Source organism: Alnus glutinosa, chromosome 12 (genome assembly GCF_958979055.1).
Source record: "Alnus glutinosa chromosome 12, dhAlnGlut1.1, whole genome shotgun sequence".
Lineage (NCBI taxonomy): Eukaryota > Viridiplantae > Streptophyta > Magnoliopsida > Fagales > Betulaceae > Alnus > Alnus glutinosa.
In genome coordinates this window covers 19,981,999-20,002,542 of record NC_084897.1, presented here as the reverse complement: position 1 = coordinate 20,002,542, position 20,544 = coordinate 19,981,999, and the positions used below count along the sequence as shown (strand labels likewise).

Below are 20,544 nucleotides of genomic sequence, written 5' to 3'. Positions count from 1 at the left end.
ACATCTCAATAACAGGTATTCCGTTAAGATTTGCAATTACAAAAAAAATTTAAGATTCAGGCACGAGTATTTTTGTAAATTCCGTTAAATTCTTATTAACGCCTAAATCCTAGTAATTTTTTCTTTCTTTTCCAAAAAAAGAAAGGTATTTTAAGAATTTTGACAGAATTTAACAGCATATCTTAACGGAGTACCTGTTATTGAGACGTTTTGAAAATTAGAGATGCTTTAAAGTTCCGTACCTTTAAGTAAAAAAGGACAATAAATCGGTACTCTTAAATTAAGTTATTCCTATTTTTTGTTTTTAATATAAATTCATATGCAAGTTAGGATTTGGTTATGTGAAAAGAAATAAAATTTGAACCTTTTTTTTTTTTTTTTTTTTTTTTTTTTCTCTCATGAAAACTTGCTTCCAAACAAGGCCGACAAGTAAGTGACGGAATTTTCAGCTATGGCCAGTGGACCTATAGTAATTTTACCATTACATTTTAATTATTACTTAAAAAATAAAAGGGAAAGTAAATACGATTTTTAGTAATTTCCCCCCATTTGAACATGTGATATTTGCAATATTTTGTTGTTCCTCATGTTTGGTTCTGATTAAGCTTTTGAAATTAATCCACAATTGATAGAGATAATTAATAGTATGGGGATCCAATAATTTGTTTTAAAAAAAAAAAACTTGATCATATGACTATATATTGGAATACAAGTTCTATATTTAATAACAATAGACAGCTTCTTTGTTTGCTTTTTTTTTTTTATTATTATTTTTTTATGAGTAATGTTCTATATATTGATTATGGTTACGGCTTGTAAATTAATTGGGATAAAATTTAATTGATTTTAGTTAGCTAGACCATTTAAACTTATCTATTTGATCTATCATAAAATATATGTATCATATATGCTCAAAATTCATTATTTTACAGAAAGAGAATATTAATAATCCACGATGCATGTGATTTTATGATTATCTTTTGTTATATATATATTTTTTATATATATGGTTGAAGATATATAAACACTCATATATTAGTTTCTCCTTTTCTGAGCAAAAAGATGAACAACATTTTACTCCTAACAAAGTTGTAAAAATTCTACACAAAAAAAAAAAACCCAATGTTGTAAAATTGTAATTTTTTCATTTCTTTTAGAAGTATTTAATTACAATTTATCTCAAAAGTTTTAGCTGCTTGAGTTGAAACTTAAGACTTTTGTGTGATATCATATTGAATCATCACTTATCTAAAAAACTTAAACTGATCATAGAAAATGATAGACTTAATAATTTAAATTATATACTAACAAAAATTACTAGAATTTAAGGTTATTAGGGGATAGTGGTATGGTAAATAATAGCGCTAACAAGGTGGAAAAAATCATTTATATTAAAAATATTATTAACGATTATGAGTTAGTCTTATTATATTGGATTTGGTTTCTGTGCCGTAAAAAAAAAAAAAAACCAATGGCATTAATTTAATTCCAATTTTTTGCATTAACTTACCCAACTAATAAAAAAAACACAAAACTCTGAACCAACTAACTTTTGAATTTTTTTGAATCGGCAATTCATCGTTGGAATTAGGTAGAGAAAACCGCCGCGTGGGCGTCAAACTGGGCGGCTAAATTGCCCATGTCGCGTAGCTGACTTAAAAAGTTCGTTTTACCGAAGTGTCTTTTCCTTTAGTCCCATATTTTTTTGTGTTTTAGTATCCCATTACGTTAGACTATGACCTACAGTTACAAAGGTTTGGTACGGCCCACCATTTTTTTTTTTGCCCTTTTCTTCTTCTTTCTTTCTTTTTTATTTTTTATTTTTATTTTTTTATTCCTCATGCTGTTCCTATTATTATTATTATTTTTTCTTTCTTTTCTAATTTTCTTGCATTTTGCTTTCTTTAGACTAGCTACAATGATGAGATTAGGTGTTGGCTTGGCTCTTTAGCAATCCTATGCAACTTGATGATGAGAGTGACTCGTCCTTATTAAGGCTATTAAGCATTTAAAGATTTATGATCATTGACAATTTAAAATTGAATTATTGGTGGGGTGAACTCTAATAAATTAATGGAGTTCAAGTACAACAAAGATCAATGAATGTTGAGAAAGAAGTTAATTAATGATCTAACGAATATAAGTCTTGGTGATAAATATTATACTTTTTGAGAATTAGGGCATTGATTTGGATGTTTTGGATGTTTCAACTATATTTTAGTTGACTGCTATGGATGTTCTTGTAACACTATAATTTAGTTGATATTAATTATTGTGGATTTAGGATTCAAATTCAGGATTTCATTATGATATCGTATTAAATTATCACTTATTTTAAAAGTTTAAGTTTATAAAAATAGTAAACCTAATCGTCTAATCAATATTTTAACAAGGGTTTGGTACATCATGTTCTTAGGGTTTTGGTTGGCCCCTATGAATCTATGATCCAATTGACATACATGGATCTTAGTTTGTCATGACTCTTCTATAAAATGATGTAAAATTTCCAGACAGCTTGTGATCAACATACATGGATCTTTTGCTTTTCCATTGTTGACTTTCCTTCATTATACCGTCTCTAGGCTAATAGAAGTAGCAAAACTATGTGTGTATATATATATATATTACTAATTGAATAATTAAATTAAATTCATCCTTTTTTAATGGCTCGAAGTTTTTAGAACAATTTAATGATTTACTATCCTATCATAGCAATGATTCCCATAATTCACTTCCTATTGATCAATGTTACTTGTAAGAACTAATAATTATTTAAAGAGAGATAAAGGAAATAGAGGAAACATATATTTTAAGTGGTTCGGTTATGACCTATATCTACACGTCAAAGCTTTTTGTTGGGTACATCTTTTCTTGATATATTTGATTATATACAAGACTCTATTTATAGAGAAATAATCTAAATCAACTTGTAAGTCATGTCTTTTTAGTGCATGTAATTTTTGTCTCTTGAATGCTTGTAACTCGTCTCTTGAATTCTTGTAACTCTTATTTTAACATCACTTACTTATTAAGGGACGGTCTGAATGGACATGTGGGGGAAGGGGGGTGGAAGGGGAGTATTATAATATTAATACTCCTCCCTACCCACACTTCATAGGGCATGGCATATCAGTCAACCGTAAAATTAAAAAAGGAAAAAGAAAAAAAAAAAAAGGTGCTTCCCATAACGATGAATGACTACCTAAATGTAGTTTCAAGGTAGTAATTAATTAATAAGCTTGTCGTAGGTGTACATGGGGTTGATGACAAAAAAACGGAACGGACCACACGTGAGAAATTGTGGTTCCGTTGACCCATTATTTGATCCAAACATGGCACAGTCTCTCTATGTCAACCCTTGATTCTAACATTCTACTAGCTATTCTAGGATGCGGAAGTATGGTTCTACTTTTGTTTCAAGGCCAAACTTTCCAAACTAACCTTTTATATATATATATATATATATAATTTTTTTCCTTTTCTTTTCTTTAAGAAAGACAAAAGAGTCTTCTTTTTGTACGTGCCGGTAGGGTGGCCGGTGGGTGCCAAATTGGACCTCAACAAGAATGGGGCACTCTTTATGCAATATAATTAGATTGAAAGGATATGTGTGTATATATATAATTTTTTGCCTTTAACCCAAACTAAGTTTATATGGACAAACGTTTGGCTATCAGTGTAACTACTAAGAGAGAAAGTACTTTAACAATCCCCATAATGAATTTGGAGTAAAAAATTGGGATAGTTAGCCATCGAATAGCCACCTATTTTTTCTGCATTTGAGTACCGAGTGTTAGAATATTAATTAGATGATTAAATTCGTTAGTTTCTATCAATTTAAACTTTTGGAATAAGTGATTATTCAATATGGTATCATAACAAAAGGCCTAAATTCGAACATTATTTTCGTCATTTAATCCTTATTTCAATTTAAATATTTCACGTGTTGGTTTTACTCATTAAACGTTTTGTTTGAATCATGGATGACCGATCGAAGTTCCTTTTGGCCGGTTAAACTGCTTTCAATTCATTTGCACCCTTGAAAGTGGCATGTAAAGAAACTCTAATACAGAAAGGAAAAAAAAAAAAAAAAAAAAACCTTGTCTACATGAAATCATTCCCATCATTTCTCATCGCTCAAGAAAACATTGCAAAATTCTAGCATCCAATTTCCATAAATTGTTTCATTAATAGAAACGAATATTTATTCATGCAACAGGATAACTCAACAGCTGATCACAGAATGCCAAAACCGGAGAAATTTGAGCGGCAATGGTGAAGTACAGATTCAGCTGCAACAGTAGTAGAATACCGAAGCAAATCCCCATTTATGCATGCTTCTCCATGAGTTGCCTAAACAAGTCTTCTGGGGCTGGAATTATTTATGAAACAAATTTGAAACATGGATCAATGAGTTAGTAATAGTAAGAAATAGCTACTCAGGACACTAAAATTCAGAAGTGGTTTGGTTCATCTTACCAGGCAAACCAGTGAAGTTCTTGTATTGTTCAAAGCCCTGACGGATCAACATCTCTGTCCCATAGACAATAACGGCTCCAGTCTCTCTTGCTTCTCTCAAGAGCCTGGTGTCCTTTGGTGTGTAGATGGCATCAAAGACTAGGCAATAATGTTTCAGAGATTGCTGCAGAATTAACAAAATACAACAATTCTTAGGCACATATGAGTACAATGAAGCCTATCATGATGTAATTACTCTGTACCAGCAAAATTAACCTTGAAAATCTCTACTTTCTATACATCTTAAGGTTTCATCTAGTTTTCCCACTATTGTGCAAAGTTTCTTTGACTCAAATCTTTTTTTTTAATTCCAGAAATGAAATCAATGTAGTCAGCAATCTATGTCATTGGTCCAGAGTACAACTTGTGAATAATCTGCAGCATATAGTCTATAGGAGACTGACATCATAGAGGAAAGGTTTGTTGGACCTTTAGATGCAAGATTTAGTGAAGAAAGTAAGATGAGGAATAGATGATGCAAACCTTAGAGATAGGGGCCTCATCTATTTTAGGTTTCATTCCCACAGATGTAGTGTTTGCAAGAACCATCCCTTCTTCTGGATGGAAGTTATCTACTTCAGCAAGAGTCATTGCTTGTCCACCAACTTTGTCAGCCAGTTCTTTAGCTCGTTCTGTAAGAAAAGACTCACATCATGATTCAAGTTTGATAAATTGTTCATAAACCTACAAGGCATATGGTTTTTGTGGTAAAAAAGAATTTTCCAAAGTTTTAGCTCATTGTTCCTTGAGGTGCCTTTTAAAGTATTAAGTTACAACTTGTTATAAAAGCTTAAGCTGATAGGAATAGGTAAATTTAATTATTTAATCAATACTTTAACATAAATAAGTAAATGTCTTAAAGCAAGAGCAAGATTATTACCGAATGTACGATTGGCAACCACAACTCTTGCTCCCTTTTGTGCAGCACCATAGGCAAGTGATTTGCCAGCACCACCAGCTCCCAAGACAACAAACAATTTTCCAGCTAAGGGAGAGCCAGCTGCAGGATGTTTACCATTCAAACCTGCAAAAGAACAAAACCAACTTAATGACCTATTAAAAAAGAAACAAGAAATTGTCTAAACAGAACTTGCATAGCTTGTAAAACATGTAAACCTCGTAGTCCATCCTCAATTGCAGAAATAGCACCAATGTAGTCGGTATTGAAAGCAGTTAATGTTCCGTCGGGTCTCCGGACAATGTTATTAATAGCTCCAATTTTCTGTAAAGAAATCAAAGAGGTGATTGTAAGTAACTAAAAAAGTTCTGACAAAGAAATCAAGGTGAAGACAATCATAATACCTTGGCAATAGGGTCAATCTCATTCATGCACTTGAGAGCAGCCTCCTTATGTGGGATTGTACAACTGCATTCCGAAGTCAACTTGTTATGAACAAATTCCAAGCAACTTTTCTATACCAGGGAACATATAACATGGTCTATGCTAAATTTCTCTAGCAGATTAATCTTCTGCTAGTACTTTTTCAGCAAACTGAAGCTATAATATGATCAGGCATTTCCTAGAAGAGATCATACCTGCATCCAGCCCAATCAGGGGAAGAATAGGTATCGAAAAACTTTTTGACATCATCCACCAAATAGTGAACATAAACTGCATTAAGACCAACTGACTTGAAAGCAGCATTGAACAAAAGTGGACTCTTGCTGTGACCGACAGGCTTCCCAATAATTCCATACACTGTGGTATCAGGCCTTATAAGCCTAAAGTTGTACAAGTCCAACAAATCTTTTGCTGTAGGTTGACCAGGAGCTGATATAGCACCTGCCTCAAGTGCACCATATGTGAGGTATCCACCAAACTTGGGGCTAAGTAACCGCGAAATCAAACCCCTTTCCCCCATAACAATTCCTATTGTAGGCACCTACAATTTTGGTAGATTTGTATAAAGATTGAGTTACATGGAAAAATGTTAAGTAAACTGAAATTTAGAAAAACAAATCCATGGAATGTGCATTATTACATACTTGAGAATGCACCGTTATCTGAAAAATGCGTGCGCAATCTGTAATATCCAATGCAGTTGTTGCAATCTTGACTATGTCAGCTCCTGTGGCTTGGATTCTTGCCACAAGATTGCCAATGGCCTCAGCAGATGGAGTGTTATGAAAATTGTGAGAAGAAACAATGACTTTGAAGTTTTCTGGTTTCTTCCCATAGATGGAACTGTTGAAATCATGAGCAACCTGCATAGTAGGTGAACTTGAATGTATCATTGCATAGTTTGCCATCAACTATTTTTCCTTTCCTTGCTTTCATAAAATTTCAACCGAATGGAGAGAAAATTAGAAAAGATCGATGATGGACAATATATATAGTACCTCAAGCTCAACATCAATATAATCAGCTCCCAATTCCATTGCCAAACGAAGTGCATCCTGCCGCTTAGTTTCATCACCTTCATACTGACCTCCTTCCCAAACTGGTCTGAAATGTACATGAAAAAGGACCAAATTTACTTAATAATCTTTTTTTTTTTTTTTTTTTTTTTTTTTGTAACACCCCAGGTGACATATAACTTATGGACAAACATAATGGTGCATTTGGGATTACGATTTCGTAAGTAAAAAATGCGATTTTAAATCAAATTGCAAAAAATAAATCGTTTGAAAAGTGTGTTTTTAAAAAATTGTGATTTGAAAAAAATGCAAAAAGCTTTCATTTTCAAATCGCAGCCAAGAAGTTGCTTTTTTTGAAAACACAGAATTTTAAAGGTCAAACTGCGATTTTGCCAAACGCTTAACTGTGTTTTTAAAAATCATTTTTTTAAATCGCAAACTCAAATAAATCATATTGGAAGTTATATTGTTGTTCAACTTTTTAGAGAGGTATAAAAGTCTGTCCGGACAAAACTTTTTTTTTTTTTTTTTTTTTTTTTTTGAGGAATATATGGACAAAACTAGTTTCATTTTTCTTTTTTCTATTTTGTATTCCAACCATACGATTTCAGGATTTGACTGGGTCTTATATAGGAAAAATGTATGAGTACGTATCAAAATATTTAAGTTAAAATAAAGAGTAATGGTTGAACACTACCTAAAGACACAACTTTTCACAACCTTGCCTCATAGGCAAGGTGGTCCCCCACTACTTTTTGAGTTTTTTTTATTTTTTAAAAATAAATTAAGGTAGGGGACCACCTTGCCACATAGGCAAGGTGGTGAAAAGTTGTATTTTTGGGTGGTGTTCAATCATTACTCTAAAATAAATGAACCAAAAAAATTCTGTATCCTAGTCAGCAAAAGTATAAACATAAACATAAAAATGAATAATCATTTTTTATTCTACATTTTTATTTATTTTTATTTTTTTCTTCACATACCTTCGAATCTTCGATATCGGAACAACAAAAAAATACAACTAACTATCAAGCCAAAGAAGGTTGGTTCTATTAATTTTATACTATTACTAACAGTACGTATGTCATATATATTGTCACAATTCACATGGTAAGCTTTATGGCCTACGGTTCGATTTTGTACAAATATGGACCAGTTAAAATTAGTCACATCATTCTGTGTAAAATAAATGTGATAATAAATAATATTACTCTTTTCTCTAGCCGAAAGTCCAAATTTAACTTTTGGTGATTCTTTCAAGTATTCACAGATCAATTAATATTCTTTGAATATTAGACACGTTATCAAATAATTTTGTTCTTCCATTTTTATTTTTTGTTTTCTTTTGAAAGTAAATTTATAACTTCATCCTCCTCACTTTTTATTTCAAGGTGAAATAATGTGGACCAATTTTACAATTTGGTCCCCTGTAACTAATTAATTAATTTACCTGTAAGTGACAAGAGTTGGCAACGGAGACTGCTTAACGAGAAATTCAAGATCCGGGCGAGGATTAAAGTTTCTCAAACAGTCAAGCCGGATCTCAACGACGTCGGATCCAATTTCCTTTGCCTTTTGCATCTCGATCAGCATTTGATCCACCGTCGTTCCCATCAACGGAGTACATAGCAACGTGGGACTGCTCCGACCTCCGGTGCTGCTCGTTTGCAAACCGGACACCGTAAACTACAACATAACAAAAAGAGAAACGTACATGTTTTCATTGAACATGCATGCATGGAGCTAGTAAACAAGCAAAGAGAAAGAAAGAAGAAGAAGAAGAAGAAGAAAATGCATGTACGTACCGGAAGGCTTCCCATGATGAAGGAGTAGTACTGCAACTGTGGGTTGGGTTTGCTGTATGTTGTTCAAGTGTTAGGACGAGTAGAAGAAGTGGTTTCAAAAGTTGATTATTTATGGAAGATGAGATGGGAGACTTTCAGAAACTACTTGTTATCGAAGAAAGTGTAGGATTAAATAAGGAAGGGGAAGTTTATAATATTATATTATATTGTATATTATTTAAGTCGGCCTTCATTGTGTATAATATATAATATATAATATATAATATATAATATATTCGTGACAGTATGTTACCAGTTTTTCTTCTTACAAGGGAGGAGGGTAGGTACTTACCAATAAAATAACAAGGAACACTAGGTTGAAAATTGGGTGGTAATGGCCTCGATCTCTACGTATAATGATCAAACCATCTTCGATCTTAGAACATTAGGTGCATGGCCTCTTAAGCAACTATCCGAATCCCTAGCAATTTTGTTGTTTGAATTGATTCGGGTAAAAAATGTGTGAGAACTTTTATAGAGTTTACCTGTCTCAACAGGTAAGTGAGCTGCCCGAAACTTATTAGGAAAGTAGGCTCATTAGGGCTTCTTTACATTTTTTTTTTGTCTGAATTACTGACAATTCGAACAACAAAATTATTAAAAATCTTTATCGAGCAAGGAAACCTCACTCGATCATTTTCATTTAATTATGATCAAAATGTGTCAAACAAAAATATGGGGTTAATTAAATACAGACAATTTCAAATTTCATGAGGGCGCGCAGTTGACGGATCTCTACAATTTTTTTTTAGGGGGTCAAAATGTGGATCTTTTTGTAGAATCTTACTCTTAATATGGTTAATTTTTAAACAAAATCTTATGAAAATATTAAAAAATATAAAGCTGCGTCCATAAATCCATTAAGATAATAATGTCTACTAATTAAGAATTGTGATATCAAATGAAATGCTCGTTAATTATGAGTACCCTCTTACAGCGCCATTCTTTGTCTTTCAATGCCAAGAATTCTTGTTTTTCTTTCTTTCTTTCTTTAATTTCAATTATTTTATGGTAAAACATATCTTTTAAAAGCTTGGCAGATTATAATTGTCTTCTGAAAGGAATCCAGCAATTATTCTAAGCTCCTATCTAACCATTTCCCCAAGATACCGGCCATTCTTACCTCCTAGCTTGTCTCAACCTGAATTACAGATGAGATAGCCCCGAGAGAGAAGAAAGGATGGTTAATAATTTAAATTGTTTAATAATTTGTTAGTAACCATGGTTTTATAGGTAGGTGGGATTTTAGCATCGATCAAAACCTTGCCCAGTTATCAGAGAGTTTTAGAATATGTTTTGCATTGCGATTTTGATAACTAAAAGTATGATTATAAGTTAAATTGTAGAAAATGTATAGTTTGAAAGTGCATTTTTAAAAAATTATGATTTAAAAGCGTAGAAAAATTTACATTTTTAAATCGTAGGCAAATGATGCATTTAAAAAAATGCACAATTTTAAAGGCTAGCTAAATTGCGATTTTACGAAATATTTAACTACATTTTTTAAAAATAGTATTTTCAGAGCCTACATTTTAAAATTTATATTTTTAAATCGCGCTTGAGAACACACCAATTTCTTTCATGGCCAACATGTTGGAGCTTATTATATACAGCCATTTGGGTCATATATTAGCACCTCTCAGAAATTATATGTATTAAACCAAAAAAAATGAAGAAAGAAAGAAAGAAAAATGATGAAATAAATAACCCATATATGTTATCTGTGCAAAAAAGTGGAAGTGAAAATGAGATTACATATTGCCCCAAAAATTTCAAGAATTATTTGAATATTCGGACCTGATAAGTACTCATTCTTGATCGTGGTGAAAGAGAGTGAAAACTTTGAAGAATAGGAGAATTGTCTTCCTGATTTTGATCATGTGGGCCTTATATATATATATATATATATATATATATATATATATATATATATATATATATATATATTTTTTTTCTTTGCTATGTGCAAGAAAGACTTTTGACTATGTTTCATGATTTAACATACAGAACCCTCATCTAAAACCCCACAATTTTATTAATTTTTTTTTTTTCCCAAAGCAAACAACAGGAGAAAAGGGGAGGAGAATTTACAAAAAAAAAAAAAATGTAAAAGGGCCGGACAATCCAACAATAAGCCCTAATACAACCATATTAGTGCAGTAAAGCATAACATAAGAGGGTTTGTGTCACATAAATGACACGACCTATAAATTCTTGGCACATATGCCAACAAAATTGGCTTCCCTATATGCCAGTTTAAGGCAAGAGAATGGGCACGAACCACAAACATGTATTGAAACTCCGCTATGAGTCTACTACAGTGCACATTTGAAGGAGAACCGCATCAACAAGAAAGGCATTGATAGAGGTCGGATTAGAGTCATCGGCAGAAGACACGAGCCCGGTGTCCGAATGACCCCACAAAACCATTTGCAACCATTTTTGAAGATCACCATAGCCTAAAAAAAAAAAAAAAAAGTAACCCAACCATGCAGATCCAGCGTGGGAAGGAGCAGAGAGCCAAAGATCAAGTGCGTGCACAACAAAACTGCAGGAATGGCGGTGGCGTGTGGTTGACACGCGCTGAGGCAGAGGAATTGAAGAGGCGTTGAAGATACTGGAGGTGTGTGCATGGAGAAGGGTTGAACACAACAAGTCGGGCTTCCAAGTTGAAGAGAAAGGAAAAGAAAAAGAAAGAGGAAAAAAAATTAGGTGAAAAAAATCGAGAAAAGGAGGAGGAAGAAGAAGTGCTCCTCCATCCTCCCCAAACGGCGACAACAACGTGATTTTCTCAAGTGTGGATGTACTATAGAAAACTAGAGGATACGAGAGATACAGAGCTCTTTGGAAGGAGACTTAAGAGCATTCTTCGTAGTCTCATCAAATTTTATTCATCAAAGTAGTTAAAAATTATTTTATTTTATTTTTTTTTTATTTTTTTTTTTTATTTTTTTTTTAAATTCTGGTGAGCCACTTTTTTAAAATTCTCCTAGTAGTCTCACTATTTTAACTATTTACTATCACTATTCCATTTAAATAATATTTTTTCATATTTCTTTATTATTTTTCTATTTAATCTTTTTACAAAAAATCCTTCGTGTTCATGAAATAAGGACTTTATCGTGTGAGAGAGATGGGAGATGGGAAAAGAAAATGAGAGAAAAAAAAAAGAAAAAAGTGTGCTGATCATGTGAGAGAGAAATGTGAAACAAAATTAGTGAGTGGGTTGGTGAGTGAATATTACTCATCAGAATTGGTGAGTAATTTCACTCATCAAAACTTTTTAGTTAAAATGGTGAGGCAACTGATAGTGATTTTTTAGTATTTTTATCAAATTGACTCACCAAAATAACTAAAAAACTATTTTCATGAGGCTATTAGGAATGCTCTAAGGGACTTTTTTCTTTTGTATATCTAAGACCTCCCAATTAAAAGTTCAAAGCATAGCCTTTCCCCACTTTTTTTTTTTGGAAGGGGGGGGGGAGAGAAGTCTTTGTCAACTTTCTTTTTTAAAAAAATTAAAAATTAAAAATTTTCTCTTTTGTTTTATATATATATTTTTTTAAAAAATTAATAAACAACAGAAAATATAAAACACGAAAATCTACTTTCACCGTTATGTCTATGTCGCATCAAAATACTTTTAAAGCATAATAAATAAATAAATAAAAACTCATAAAAAGCATTAACAAACTGAGTTTAACATTCCTTACTCAAACTCAAGATGATCTAGATGGGTCTAGGTCAGTTCAATTTGCCCAAATTTAGGCTAAAAGTTTAGGCCCAAAATCCACTTTGGGCCAAGTGCAGCCAGGAAGAGTTACTTCATTATCTATATTTGTAAGTTATTTTAAATTTTGCGGCCCATATTTCATTCAACATAAAATTCTTAAATCCAACTAATTCATTCAAAACTGTTGTTTTGAAATAATCGAAATAATAGGCCACGTTGATCATGTCATACTAAAACTGGTTTCATCACTCACTCAGCTTTGGTTCATTAAATTGAAAAGTCACACACCACATTTTTGTTTTTTTTTTTGTTTTTTTTTCTAGGTCTTACTAATAATTTATTCAATTTCTGCATATACATATATTTTTATTATGCAGATTCCATCAATAAACAATGAGAGCGTAACGAGTAATTCTATTAGTTTCTCTTGTGTCCTTCTAATAATGATGTGGCTTTTAAAATTACCATTTGATCAAAATTTAATATTGATCGATCACAATTTCAACGGTAATTCTAAAAGCCACATCATTATTGGAAGGGACACAAAAAGAACTTCTAGTATTACTTGATCGAGCATTAAATGTATAAAATACAACATTTTCTGTTGGATGCAATGCATCAGAACTTTGCATAGACGATCTCCCGCATGAACTCTTCAGGTGCTGCAAAACAGAGGAAGCCAAAAGGAGTTAGATGAATCAATTATATTAGGAAATCTGAAAATCCAGATTAACATTGAGGGTTCTCTCCACTTCAAATCTGGAAACCAATTTGAGGAATAATGATTCTCTCAATAGGGCTTTTGAAATTGACTAGTGGTTAAAACTTTGGGATAAATGTAAAATCAGTCAATGTGGTGAGCTTAAATTATAAATCACTCCCTACGATATAAAAAATAATTTAGAGGTTATCGAGGTAGGCCAAAATGATACTTAGTCATTGCAGTTAAATTCCGTCAAAACAGTTCACGAATTCCGTTAGTGTACCATGCTAACACCAATAGAATAATGACACGTGACACGTGTTACTGTTATATATATATAAAACCTAAAAGTTTAAAACTTGAAAAAAGAAAAAAAAAAAAAAAGAAAAAAGAAAAAAAGAAACCCCAACCAATGGGAGTGACCACGTGCCACCTTTGCGGGTAGCTTGTGAGCTACCCTTTTCTTTTTTTATTAAAAAAAATGATTCATGTCATCGTTTTATTAATAATGACGTGACACATTAATAGAATCTGTCAAGTGTTTTGACGAAATTTGACTGCAGTGACTTAATTGTTATTTTAGTTTACCCTGAGAACCTTTGAATTATTTTTTTATATCGTAAAGAGTGATTTGTAATTTAGGCCAACCACAACCACATAGATTGATTTTTTCATTTATCCCTAAAACTTTTAGACTATCATACAAATTTATAGGATTGATTTTAGCAGATTAGACTGGAAAAGACTTCAATATGTCAAGTAGGTGGCATGCCATTTTTCCTCAAAGATTTTTTCACCATGATCCCATAGAATGGCAATTAGCTTTTGCTCCCAACTATGGTTAAGCTACATGCTAGAGCTTCAATTATTTCAGCAGTCACAGTGCAGTTAATACCATTAATTTGAGAAGTTTCAAAAACCTTTATGCATGAATATTCAAATTTTTCAGTAGCAAGTCCAGGAAGTTGAAGGTACCTTCTCTGCCAGTGAAGAGATTGAACTGGCCAATGGCTTGCCGGAGGAACATTTCAACTCCGCTCACAATGATGGCTCCTGCAGCCTCAGATTCTTTCAATAGCCTGGTCTTTCTAGGTATGTAAACAGAATCAAAGACAAGCTGGTAATCTGCCAAGGTCGCCTTGAAAAAGCAAACAAATAGTTTTAATGGCGAAAACCGAAACAGGATGTTGTTCAATTTGTTCTAGTAGGGATAGAGTATAGACCTCAGATACAGGAATTCGATCTGTATTTGGATGCATTCCCAAAGGTGTTGCATTTGCAAGGATTGCTCCTTTATTTGGCTGGAAGTTAACTATGTCTTCGAAAGACCGAGCTTCACCAGATACAGCACAAGCAAGAGACTTTGCTCTGTCTTTTGGACAAACGATAAGAAATAGGACAGTGGGTTCAGAAGCAATATACAATCAGCTTGTTAGATACCAATCATTGTGCTGCAGTTATGCAGGTGAAAGAAATCAATAAGATTCAAACTAGTGACCTCCATTTTATGAGGCGTGGTCCCTAACCGATCGAGCTACCCGTCGGGAAAAATGGCAATCATATATATTAGTATAGAAGAAAAAAACTATTTGTTTAGCATTCTGGAGTTTAGAGTTATGGTTAATTTACCAAAATCAATGTCAAAAATAAGCACCCGAGCTCCTCTACTTTTGGCACCAAATGCTAAGGCTCTTCCTGCACCTCCAGCACCAACTAGCACAAATTGTTTCCCAGCAAGAGGAGAACTGAAAGGTGCTTCCCCATTAGTGCATCCCTGTTCTGTGATATTTCGAATGTACAATTGTTGGCATGTCACTTTCTATGATTGAGTAACTATCAATGAAGAAAATAAGTTTTGCAAGGAATTAAAAGACACCATTCTGAAAGTACAAGTATATAGTTTGGTATTTCAGTACCTTTAAGAGCATCTTCAATTGCAGTTATTGAAGCCTCACAGTCTGTGTTATAACCAATGAGCTTCCCATCGCTAGGTCTCCTTACAATAGTATTAACAGCACCTATGGTCTGATAAAGCATGTGTGAATGAATCTTTCATCAACCACCCATATACTCATGCCTTAGGAATGGGATATATACAATAAGAAAGTGACCAAAATTCTACAAAACTACAATACCACGGCATAATATAAAAGATGAAACGTCTTGAATTAAGCCAACCTGAGCAAGTGGGTGGACCTCATCGCAAAACCCAAATATAGCTTCTTTGTATGGAAACCCAACACTGTATTCACATGAATCAGGAAAATGAGAAGTCAATGTTATTAGCAAAAAACAAACCAAAAACCAACACACACACACACACACACAAACACACATATATGTATATATATATAATTGGATAATGTGACTCTGAAAACTCAAAAGGAGCAAACACCTTAATTGACCCAAACAATCCTATCAAACAGTAATGAGAATAAATCATCTTAGGCACACTAATTGAATCATTGTAGCTCAGCTAAAAATAAATTTTATTTTAGTAAACTTTCAAGTGTAACATACTCTCACAAATGGCATACCTGAATCCAGCAAAGTCAGCGGTTGAATAGACACTAAAGAAATCCCTGAGGTCATCGACAAACATTGGGACATATATTCCATTATAGTTCACATGCCTGAAAGTAGGGTTATGCAATAGGGGGCCCTTGCTGTGGCCAACTGGTTTGGAGATGAGCCCAAAAACTTTAGTTTCTTCATTTACATACTCAACTTTGTAAGCCTGTCTAAGGCTGTCTAAAGTAGGCAGACCAGGAACTGAATTTCCTTCGATAGATCCATAGGTTAGAAAACCACCAAATTTTCGGCACAATATCTGGCTTATAAGACCTCTTTCGCCCACAGAGTATGCAATTAGTGGCACCTACAGGTAGCAGCAAGAGGGGATGTCATACTACAAAAAATGGAGCAATTTAAATACTTGGAATGTTCATTTGATAATCACATTATATACATCTTGCAGAGAAATAAAAAAAAAAAAAAAATGGTATTATTTTTTTATCATATTCTTGAAAAGTACACCCTTCTCTTCGATTTCCCTTTCTTTTTTTATTAATTTGCTTTTACTTTTCAATGTTTCTATAAAATCTGCATCCTTCATTTTCAGTTTGAATTGCCAAATCACTTGAATGAAAGTTGAAACAAGACAAACTTTTATCACAAAAGCTCAAACCTGGCAATGTGAGAGCAGATGAAAAATTCTTGATATTTCTGTAATACTAGTTGCATTTGCAACAAGTTTGATAATATTTGCACCAGTTGTTTGTATGCTTGCGACAAGATGGCTCAGGTCTTCTTCTAAAGAGGCCATACTATTCACATAGCATGAAACAATAATTTTGCTACCACTGTGACGGTTCTTTCTCAGCTCTCCCATAAGATCAGAAGCCACCTGCACAATCATGACAGAAGTCAGATGAGACCCTGGACTCCATGAAACGCTTAGATCTATATAAAACTGATGAAAAAGCTAGATCTCAATGTCCTTCAAATTTCTACTCCTGAAAGATGAAGATGACAGGCCACTGAGAGGGAGGGCAATGCGACCATTTAACTGGATGGTTCCCCGGCTCTCATTTCTCACCTTCAAATATTCTCTTGCTTTAAGACAGAGTAAATGGAATACTAGCATTATTTATAGAACATAACAAAAGTCATTTGATTTCAAACCAAAAAGAAAAAACAATGTTTTTGCTGTGTGTCTAAGTGGGTTTCCTTCCAGTACTGGTTAAATATGGAATTGAGATCCCCAAGGAAGCAGCTAGGTGCATGTGTGGCAAGAGAAGCAATCACATTAGAAACAGAAGGTGCTCCACTTAACACACAATCTCAAATTCCATAATCAAGTTTGAGTAACTCCTGTTCTCACTTACAATCTTGAATATTGATTTCAAAGCACTACCTTGAGCTCAAAATCGATGTAATCAGCTCCCAGTTCTTTGGCCAACTGAAGTGTTTCCACCCGCGTGTGCTCATCGCCTTCATACAGACCACCTTCCCACTTTGGCCTGGAAAAGAATCATATAATTATTGGAATAGATAGCTGTTGAAGACTAACATACATCTAGTAAGAAAATGATCTATATATATAAGGCTTTCTCTAGTTTGATGAAGATATCCTTGGTTATTTACAAGGGGGAGAGAAGAAACAATGAGGATGCTCCAATAATACCAATACATTCATGGCAGTCCTGATGAAGATATCCTGCAACAATTATTCCTTCTTTCCTTCCAGGTTTAGGATTTCACACCATACATAATCTTGCAAAATCACAGTGGATAGTGCAGTTTATCTTACATACACATACTCGGGGAACAAGTCATTGAATTTTTTAGATCTTCTTGAATGGGTGATCCTGCTGTTTTTTACTTCCCTGTTAAACAACTCCCTGAATATTTTTCTGCAACATAACTACTAATCCGCCATCTAACAGGCTCAATGTCCAAGCTGCTTTCAGAACTAAAGAAGAACTTAACATAGCAGAGGATCTACACGAATATTAGCATAAAAAATATATATATCCGCGTGATATATATAAAGCAAAATTCCCAAGAATCGAGCGAGGCTTGTCCTTTCCATATGGCAGTAATACGAGACTTTTGGGACTTGATTAGGATTACACCATATCAATCTTGAGTTACCAGATGAAAGTAGTTGTTTTAAATCACTCTTTATCTTAAAAGCGGATAAAAAATAGTAAATTTAATTATTTAATTAATACTTTAATATTTCTATTAGATGAACTATTTTAATTAAAATGGAAAAAAATGGCAATGTTAAGATCTAAATTAAGAACATGATACCATGTTAAATAATCATTCATTTCAAAAGCTTAAACAGATAAAAAAATGATAAATTAATTTACACTTTAACCCTTGTCACGGACAATATTAGTTTTCTATGTGCCTTTTACATATTTACGAATGTAACTTTTTAGCTAGAAAACAGAAATAAAATCAGTTGGGATTTATGAATATTACCGATAGACGATGATGACTGGCAATGGCTTATTTCTGAGGATAATTTCAAGGTCTTGGCGAGGCTGGAAATTCTTTATATAATCCAACCTGACTTCAACCACGTCCGCACCCTCTGCTTTCGCCTGCTTCATGTCAATCACCATTTGCTCAACGGATTGAGCCACTAATGGAGCACAAATCAGAGTCGAATTCTCCAATATTCCAACACTTCCCATTTGAGCAAACGATCAAGAGAACGAGAGTCAAGCGGTGTTGGTGAGACAGATTGAGTTTTGGAGTATATATATAGTAAAATGGGTAGTAATGTGGGAAAAAAAAAAAAAAAAAAATCAACGGTACCCCATAGCGAAAGGGAAAGAGAAATGCTGACCAAATATGCTCAGTTATGGACTGTTCATTATATTCAAAGCAGCAGTCTTTGAAGGAATGGGAGAAAAAGAGAAGAAAACCCAATACCAACTATGAAACAACAGATTGAGGAACAGAGTATATATAGCATCTAATTCAGGGTTGGTGAGTGGCGTAGGGAGAGGAAGATAATTGCAGATAAAAAGTTTGGTGGGGCTTTACAGACAGCAGTAAAAAATTCTTAAAAATCCAAGAGGACCCACGAGGAGGAGGAGGTTTGCATGAGTTGTAAAGCTATTTGTCCAACAGTTGAGGAAGCCGCCGAGGCCTTGATAGCGCTGGCTCTGGTTTGGTTTGGTTGGTGGGTTAGGTGGGGGACTGAGTCATGCTCGTTGCTCTGTGTCTCTTCTGCGCGCCTCTGAGTTTCTTTCTTTCCAATGAGTGGGGGATTCAAACGAGTTATTCTCCACAACGTGCGTCTAAAGAGTAATAATATTGTAATCAATGAAGAGTCGGCTTTGGGCTTCAACGAGATTATAGAGGGGGATTCGGGATTCCGTAAAGATAACTACAAATCTTTGTATTGATTTTACATCTATTGATGTGATTCGTTAAATTATCATCGCTTTATCAACTACCGAAAAAATAAAATATTAATGTCTTTCTTAATGGTAAAAGTATTGTTCAAAAGCCGTAATCGATTTGAGCTGAACCGAATTTTAAGATTTTAAGATTAATTCTTTTATGAGTCAAGCTTAAAAAATAAAATTCAAACTCGAGCCGAGCTATAAAATATTATTTAAGATCGGCTCGATTAAAACTCAGACGAATTCAAGCTTAACTTCGAACTCATTGAGAATATTATTCGAGCCAAATCGAATTACTCAATAAACTTAGTTTAACTAAAACTCGAATTAAGCTATTAAATTTTTTAATATGTGATTAAAGCGGAGTTTAAGCTCGAATTTGTAAATGTTAAATTATTATTTATTTTTAAAAGATTAAGTTCATAAGAATAGATAAATTTAATCATTTAATTAATATTTTAACACTTATTTTTATGTGTAAGTCCAAACTCTATTTCAATAAATGAAGCATAATATATGAAAAAAAAAAAAAAAAATTAATTAAAATGAGAAGTAAATTATAGGGTTAAGTTTCCAACCAACATCGTTTACCTCTAATATTACGTTAACCTTGACTTTGACCCTTACCCCTGATTGGACCGCCGCCACCCTGGTACACTGGTTGTTCTACCGACTGGCTGGCATCTTTTTTACAGACCCTATAAAACTTGAAAGCCATTTACAAGGGAGCGGCAAATATTTGCTTCTATTAATAAAAGAAAAAAAAAAAACTTGAATTAATAAATTAAAGAAGAAGGAAAAAATAACGTTATCTTTGCTGAATAGCTTTTTCTTTTACGTGATTGCTTTCATTATTTTTGAGATTTTGTGAATCTTTTTAATTACTAGTTTATTATTTTTATTATTTTTTAATAGATTTTAATTACTAGTTTATTGTCTTAGAAGTGTTGTGTTTGGTTCGAATAATATTCAGAATAATAATTTTTTTTTAAATAAATCATATTTTATTTAACTTTTTTTAAAATTTTATTTCATAAAGTAATTTTCGTAATTCACGCAATAAATTTAAAAAATATTCGAATTTGAATAATATTTTTAAGATTCACTGGTTTTTGTCATTTTGTGAATATTTTTATCTTTTTCTCTTGTTAGTGTTTTACCTATTTTTATAGGGACGGCCAAACCAATTTCTTGCAAGACAAAAAAAAAAGAATGAGATTTGTACCAAATGGTATGTACTATAAGTAGATTCCCTCATGGCCGACCGGTTATATTTTGAGGCTTAAGATAACAAATCTAAGTATTTTTTTTTTTATAAATTTGTAATATTAATTAAATAATATTTATTTTAATATTAATATTATATTTTTATTTAAAATTATTTTTCTAATTTTTTGGGAAGCAAATTACAGATTATTCAATTGGTACTTGAGATCAAAATTTATTGTTATCCCTTTA

General features: G+C 32.9%; 2 protein-coding genes across 2 annotated transcripts; both read right to left on the bottom strand.

Moving 5' to 3' along the window:
• Nucleotides 1–4,148: 4,148 nt before the first annotated feature.
• On the bottom strand, nt 4,149–8,838 carry LOC133883140 (bifunctional 3-dehydroquinate dehydratase/shikimate dehydrogenase, chloroplastic-like). The gene is made up of 11 exons (XM_062322360.1): nt 8,682–8,838; nt 8,327–8,562; nt 6,859–6,964; nt 6,505–6,723; nt 6,055–6,401; nt 5,821–5,884; nt 5,635–5,740; nt 5,399–5,542; nt 5,002–5,150; nt 4,480–4,642; nt 4,149–4,372 (listed from the first exon to the last, which is right to left on the bottom strand). The coding sequence occupies exons 1-11, from the start codon at nt 8,694–8,696 to the stop codon at nt 4,329–4,331; spliced, it is 1,593 nt and encodes a 530-aa protein (XP_062178344.1). The 5' UTR covers nt 8,697–8,838; the 3' UTR covers nt 4,149–4,328.
• A 4,154-nt stretch (nt 8,839–12,992) lies between these two features.
• On the bottom strand, nt 12,993–18,626 carry LOC133852100 (bifunctional 3-dehydroquinate dehydratase/shikimate dehydrogenase, chloroplastic-like). Its single transcript, XM_062288775.1, has 10 exons — nt 18,152–18,626; nt 17,073–17,178; nt 16,344–16,562; nt 15,694–16,034; nt 15,335–15,398; nt 15,073–15,181; nt 14,786–14,935; nt 14,380–14,528; nt 14,132–14,294; nt 12,993–13,115 (listed from the first exon to the last, which is right to left on the bottom strand). The coding sequence occupies exons 1-10, from the start codon at nt 18,364–18,366 to the stop codon at nt 13,072–13,074; spliced, it is 1,560 nt and encodes a 519-aa protein (XP_062144759.1). The 5' UTR covers nt 18,367–18,626; the 3' UTR covers nt 12,993–13,071.
• Nucleotides 18,627–20,544: the final 1,918 nt, after the last annotated feature.

Excerpts from the sequence above, each read along its gene's own strand:
- LOC133883140 (XM_062322360.1), bottom strand. Across the intron at positions 6,965-8,326 it reads CCAACTCTTGTCACTTACAG|ACCAGTTTGGGAAGGAGGTC; the intron begins GTAAATTAATTA and ends TGTACATTTCAG. Across the intron at positions 5,543-5,634 it reads AATTGAGGATGGACTACGAG|GTTTGAATGGTAAACATCCT; the intron begins GTTTACATGTTT and ends GTTCTTTTGCAG.
- LOC133852100 (XM_062288775.1), bottom strand. The coding sequence starts at position 18,366 with ATGGGAAGTGTTGGAATATTGGAGAATTCGACTCTGATTTGTGCTCCA. Across the intron at positions 15,399-15,693 it reads GCTGACTTTGCTGGATTCAG|TGTTGGGTTTCCATACAAAG; the intron begins GTATGCCATTTG and ends ATGTGAATACAG. Across the intron at positions 14,936-15,072 it reads AATTGAAGATGCTCTTAAAG|AACAGGGATGCACTAATGGG; the intron begins GTACTGAAATAC and ends GAAATATCACAG.